At 48.9% G+C, this 5,679-nt stretch overlaps 4 protein-coding genes across 4 annotated transcripts in view; 2 read left to right on the top strand and 2 right to left on the bottom strand.

The window, feature by feature from the left end:
• The window catches only part of Pmar_PMAR027988 (hypothetical protein), a gene marked incomplete at its 5' end in the record, with an annotated part of 2,361 nt that extends 2,237 nt beyond the window's left edge, over positions 1–124 (bottom strand). The window contains one exon of the mRNA XM_002766563.1: positions 67–124. Coding sequence (XP_002766609.1) covers positions 67–124 — 58 coding nt within the window. The remainder of the gene's footprint in view (positions 1–66) is intronic.
• A 180-nt stretch (positions 125–304) lies between these two features.
• Pmar_PMAR027987 (hypothetical protein) lies at positions 305–1,701 on the bottom strand (the record flags this gene model as incomplete). The annotated part of the gene is made up of 3 exons (XM_002766562.1): positions 305–538; positions 587–913; positions 1,180–1,701. The coding sequence occupies 3 exons, from the start codon at positions 1,699–1,701 to the stop codon at positions 305–307; spliced, it is 1,083 nt and encodes a 360-aa protein (XP_002766608.1).
• A 971-nt stretch (positions 1,702–2,672) lies between these two features.
• On the top strand, positions 2,673–3,724 carry Pmar_PMAR027986 (hypothetical protein; the record flags this gene model as incomplete). Its single annotated transcript, XM_002766561.1, has 3 exons — positions 2,673–3,404; positions 3,461–3,562; positions 3,620–3,724. The coding sequence occupies 3 exons, from the start codon at positions 2,673–2,675 to the stop codon at positions 3,722–3,724; spliced, it is 939 nt and encodes a 312-aa protein (XP_002766607.1).
• An 898-nt stretch (positions 3,725–4,622) lies between these two features.
• The window catches only part of Pmar_PMAR027985 (RAC-alpha serine/threonine-protein kinase, putative), a gene marked incomplete at both ends in the record, with an annotated part of 4,172 nt that continues 3,115 nt past the window's right edge, over positions 4,623–5,679 (top strand). The window contains 3 exons of the mRNA XM_002766560.1: positions 4,623–5,354; positions 5,410–5,511; positions 5,567–5,650. Of these exons, the coding sequence (XP_002766606.1) occupies positions 4,623–5,354; positions 5,410–5,511; positions 5,567–5,650 (918 nt within the window). The remainder of the gene's footprint in view (positions 5,355–5,409; positions 5,512–5,566; positions 5,651–5,679) is intronic.

Below are 5,679 nucleotides of genomic sequence, written 5' to 3'. Positions count from 1 at the left end.
TGAACTCCCCAACTAGTTTGTTCCATTTAGAAGCAAGTTGCTGCTGCTCCGCTGCTAAAGCCCTACTGGAGGCACTGAGGATAGAGAGCTGCTTGATGTCTTGGATTACTCGTTGTAAGGACATGGGAGGGCTCTGACAATACGTCTGCAAGAGAGCGTAGGGAATTGCCCATTTGTCTAAGTACTCCAACGAGAACACGAGCAGTAGCAGAGCGACAACATCAACCATCATTACGGTCGGCACATGCCTCCAATACTCATCACTGTTATGAACAGGAATAATGACGAAGTCGTCAGCGGTCATTCAATGACCAGTGCGTCTCCCACGCTTCCGTTTGTTGGACTGCTGTAGAGCATGGCCTTCAGGGTGTGCTACGCGTGACCTTTTTACACCAGCCCTGGTGCTGACTGGGACTTCCTGAGGGATATCGATGGTATCATAAGTTTGGATGTCCCCATCTGCGGCAAGGCCAGTGGTGACCACGTATGATTCGAAAGCTAGTATTCTCTTCTCGAGCTGCTTACGCAAGGCGGATATCTACAGAATCTGCTACTGGAACAGTCCACGAGTGAATTACATGACTACCTCCCTAATTTCCTCGTCGATTTTATCCTCCTCCCCCATGAAAACTCGTCGCTTGTTGCGCTCATTAGTCTGCTCTTTATACAGGAACTCCATCAATGGAGTGTACATGCTCTGACTGGCGACTCGGCGCGCAGGTCTTTCTTGGACAGTAGGCTTCGGTTTAACGATAGAGAATAGTCGGGTCCTCTTGACAGGGTAGGAAACTAGTGGCGAGTCGGACAGTAGGCCTCGGATGAGATGAGGGCCTTCACTGATGTCGCTGCTGTCGGTTCCCCCTGACGCATCTTCTATGGATGGTCGCTTTCCTGTACGCGGCTCTACACGGGTCTGATCAGAAAGAGCCGACAAAAATTGAAGGTGTTTCAAGCTTTGCCGAATACTCCTTTTAAAATCGCCGGTCAACCGCCGGTGCTAAAATATACGTTTGCCAAGCTGAGCTGAGAAATTTCCTCATTACATCACAGAAATTGAGAGAGTAAGAGTGCATAATAAGCTATGAGGATTCCCATGATTTTCCCCTCGAATGTCATCTACGTAATCAACACGTAAAGCTCTCGACGTGCATATTCTCCCACGATGTCCACTGACCCTACCTTCTTCTTGTTGCCTTTGCCCGACGGCGTATAACTCTCGTCTCCGCTTCTCAAGGGTCTCTCGCTGCTATCACTGTCATCCGTAATGTACGTTGTCGAACGCTTCCTCGCCGTGGAACTGACCTTACGGTCAGAAACTGGCGTATTGGCCTTGCTCGAGGGCTTCGGTGTGATGGGATCGTTTTGATCATCCGCGGGCGAATCAAATGCTATATGGTAGTCCGTCTTAAATTTCAATGGGCGGTAGTCGGGATCTCGTTGCCGAGCAGCTGCATCGGCTCGCTTCTCCCTCAAAGAGGCTGCCAACTTTTTCCTCCTCAGCGCCTGTGCTTTTTGACGCTTAGTCGTTTTAGGAGTCTTAGGGGGTACAGGGGGTACAGCAAAGAACAATTCGGCTGATGTTGGCAGCACTATCTCTGGTAACTCTGTCGCAGGTGGAGTTGCTGCTCCTACTATCCCCTCAGGCTCATCAGAGAATGTGAGGTCGTCCAAAATGGGCAGCATAAAGTTAAAGGAGGACATGTTGAGGGTACTGTGAACCAAAAAGTGAAGAATACTCTGACCTCCTACAAGCTGGTACAAAAAAGGATCTACCCATTGTAATTTCGCGGTGCCTGACCGTCGATGAATAAAGTAGGCATTATTCGAAAGCTCTCATTGAGCACTCTCCAACGCTGTATGAACGGTTTTCATACTCGAATTGCGCGCAATGTCACGCGCCACGAAATTACACGAGGTGGGTCTTCTTTGCACCACCTGCTACGAAAGGATCTTTTGAAGGTATATTCCGCTAGTAGGATGGATTTCTCGGCAAGGGGCCGCTATGCCACCTGTAGATATACCAAAACACAATAACTATTCTGTTGGGGCAACTATGCCACCCCAAAGTATGCTCAAGTACGACCATTTTCTTCGGGTGGGGTAACTATGCCACCACAAGGTTTTCTTAAGTACGACCAATTTCATTTTCTCGAGTGAGGCAGCTATGCCATCACAAAGTATGCTTAAGTACGATCAATTTCATTTTATCGAGTGGGGCCACTATGCCACCCCACGGTATGCTTAAGTACGACCAATTTCATTTTCTCAGGTGGGGCAACTATGCCACCCCAAGATATGCCCAATTACGATGATCGTACTACAGAGTGGTGCAAAAAAAGGGCCCACCTCACGATCAAATTGATTGATCAGTTTTGCTGGAATAGCAACGTCATTGAATCGCCGAATTGCATGCAAAGCATGTAAATCGGTCGACGATCGATGGCGATGCGCTGAGGTGTCCTGTGACAATCCAACCGCGCCGGATCGATCCCTAGTCACGGCATTTCTCCGCTTTCATTACGCTTAGAACCATAGCTGAAGATATTCGGCACAGGATCGCCTAGCCGATCGAGGTTCAAGGCCTGAGATATTGAACGCTGAAAGTTTATGGAATTAGGATACCGGATGGGATGTGCTATTTATTCTCTAGATTTCTTCTTCCGTGATACTCCATGTCCTCTTCTCCCACCGACACGACTAAAGCCATTGCGGAACTTCCTATGGCCCCCCTCGCTATCGCTGGTTCGGTGGCTGCTGCACTCAGTGCTGGAGTTCTCATCTATAGACATCGTCACCAAGAGCTTCCTCTTCCGCGCTCCCTACGTCGTATAGCGCCAGCCCTACTGACCAGAGCAGGTGGACAGGCCGAGTCGGCTCACTTCAAGATGCCAGTGTTTGATGGCCCCGTCTTGTATGAGAAGGGCGCCAATGGTCAGAAGATGGATAAACGCTTATACTGTCAACTTTATGTTCTGGACTGCATCAACGCCGCTAAGTTGCCGGAGGCTCGAGAGAAGCTTCAGCTCGAGTTGGTCAGAAGGAACATCCCAAGTGTTATTTACGACGATGTGAACAGTCCGAAGACCATCGGCCTCCTAACTTGGAGTGAGGATCCGAAGCATTTCCCGACTGTGGTTAACCCCGTCCTCCAGTTGGAGGGTATTGGTGATGTATTGGAACCTAGACAGGGGTGGACCATGCTTGGCAAGACCTACTCAAGTGGCCACGAGGCTGACTTGGAGGATATCCTTCTGAGGAAGGTCATCCGTACCGTCAGCATGAAAGGTGCGGAGTACGCCGTATGGTACCCTATGAGGAGAGAAGGCAAGTTTTATAAGGAGAAGCCCGAAGACCAGTGCCGTAGATTACTAGAGCATGCGGCCATTGGAAGGGCCTATGGAAAGGTGAACAGGCCTCTTCCTCCCCTACTCAATGTGATTTGACTGTTCTTATCCTTCAGGCTGGAGTCTGGGATGTCCGTCTTAATTGCTATGGTTTTGACGCCGATGATAACGAGTTCATTATTGGGCTCATGAATAAGGATCTTCATCCTCTTAGCAAGGTAGGTTTCTAATAAGGTGTACGATCATTGACTAGAAATTACTTCTTTGCTTGTCAGATCGTTGAGGATATGCGCAAGACCGCTCACTCTTCCTTCTTTATGAAGTCTTTCGGACCCTTCTTTGTGGGTCAACGTGTGTTTGTTCATATTCCTTTCAACTAGGATCAACTATCGGATCCTAAGGTTTCAGTTCATGGCCTCGTATAGGGCCCTGTAGCTGGAGCCACAGCATCAGCTATACTGTCAATTTCCCATTGTGGGACTTGATCATGATGGATTGAGATGGAGGTTTTCCCCGCATTTACATATGTTCCTCGCTAAGGTTCTCGATCCATTATGATCATCTGCATACAATCGCATCAATCGTTACTACAATCCCTCGTATCATGAGGTTAGTCTTACTCCTTCTTTTTAATGTTGTGTTGTCATATATGGGGAGAATGCTGGTGTACTACTTTAAATGAGTACTTAGAAGTGCTTAGCGAAGGTGTCCTGAGGCTTGGGGTTGCCCATAGTGGTATCTCTGAATAAGGGGTGAGCAATAGGTAATTTCTACTGGTTATGTGTACACGTTATTAGGGAATTTTGAAGGGTGAGTGATGAGTACCGGGTGCTCTTATATGTACTCTTAAGATTGGACTCAATTGAAGTAGAGGATGCGGATCACCTTCGCAGGTGGTGAAGGTTATAGCTCTTAGCTGAGTGATACTAGACGTTGGACCCTTTTGGAATTGTGCAACTCTGTCTCTTTTTCGCGGCTCCAGGATCTGTAGCTCGCTATAATCTTCCAATCACTGCCACAGGGCTAATTGCCTCCGCTTCACGTTATTGAATTTGAGTGGTGGGTTGGCAATACCGATGAGATACCGATCTGTTTCTATGTGGAATTCACGCTGCGGGCAGTTTGCGCTTTCCCCGTCATGTCATTGTGAGGTTCTGTTTCAGCGGGTTCCCTTGCAGGGGTCGGGTGTATTGGACTCTGGACCCTCGTCAACCATAGACATGATCGAGTGAGATTCAATCTGGTATTCGCCTCAGACATATATCTCGTTAATACTTCATGTCCTCTTCTCCCACCGACACGACTAAAGCCATTTCGGATCTCCCTATGGCCCCCCTCGCTATCGCTGGTTCGGTGGCCGCTGCACTCAGTGCTGGAGTTCTCATCTATAGACATCGTCACCAAGAGCTTCCTCTTCCGCGCTCCCTACGTCGTATAGCGCCAGCCCTACTCACCAGAGCAGGTGGACAGGCCGAGTCGGCTCACTTCAAGATGCCAGTGTTTGATGGCCCCGTCTTGTATGAGAAGGGCGCCAATGGTCAGAAGATGGATAAACGATTATACTGTCAACTCTACGTCCTGGACTGCATCAACGCCGCTAAGTTGCCGGAGGCTCGAGAGAAGCTTCAGCTCGAGTTGGTCAGAAGGAACATCCCAAGTGTTATTTACGACGATGTGAACAGTCCGAAGACCATCGGCCTCCTAACTTGGAGTGAGGACCCGAAACATTTCCCTACTGTGGTTAACCCCGTCCTCCAGTTGGAGGGTATTGGTGATGTATTGGAACCTAGACAGGGCTGGACCATGCTTGGCAAGACCTATTCAAGTGGCCACGAGGCTGACCTTGGAGACTATCTCCTCCAGAAAGTCATTCGTAATGTGACTATGAAGGATACCGAGTATGCCATCTGGTACCCTATGAGGAGGGAAGGAAAGTTCTCTATGGAAAAACCTGGGGACCAGTGTCAGATGCTCCTCCAGCATGCTGCTATCGGAAAAGCTTACTCCAAGGTGAGTTACTGGCGCCTAGTGTTTCTCTCAGATTAACACGTCGTTCCTATTTCAGGTTGGTGCTTGGGATGTCCGTCTTAACTGCTACGGTCTTGATGCTGCTGACAACGAGTTCGTCATTGGCCTAGTCCACAAGGAGCTCAATCCCCTTTCTAAGGTGAGAGCTTCAACTCCCCGTTGGTGACAAGCTGTATGTGTTTCCCTCTTTTCAGTTGGTCGAGGACATGCGTAAAACAGAGCACACCGCTCTCTTCATGAAGTCCCTCGGACCTTTCTTCGTTGGTCATCGTGTTTTCGTACACGCGCCGTCTAACTAAGTGTAACC

This window comes from Perkinsus marinus (assembly GCF_000006405.1).
Source record: "Perkinsus marinus ATCC 50983 genomic scaffold scf_1104296972422, whole genome shotgun sequence".
NCBI lineage: Eukaryota > Perkinsozoa > Perkinsida > Perkinsidae > Perkinsus > Perkinsus marinus.
The sequence above is the reverse complement of the archived record's forward strand: the minus strand, read 5'-3'. Positions and strand labels throughout refer to the sequence as shown.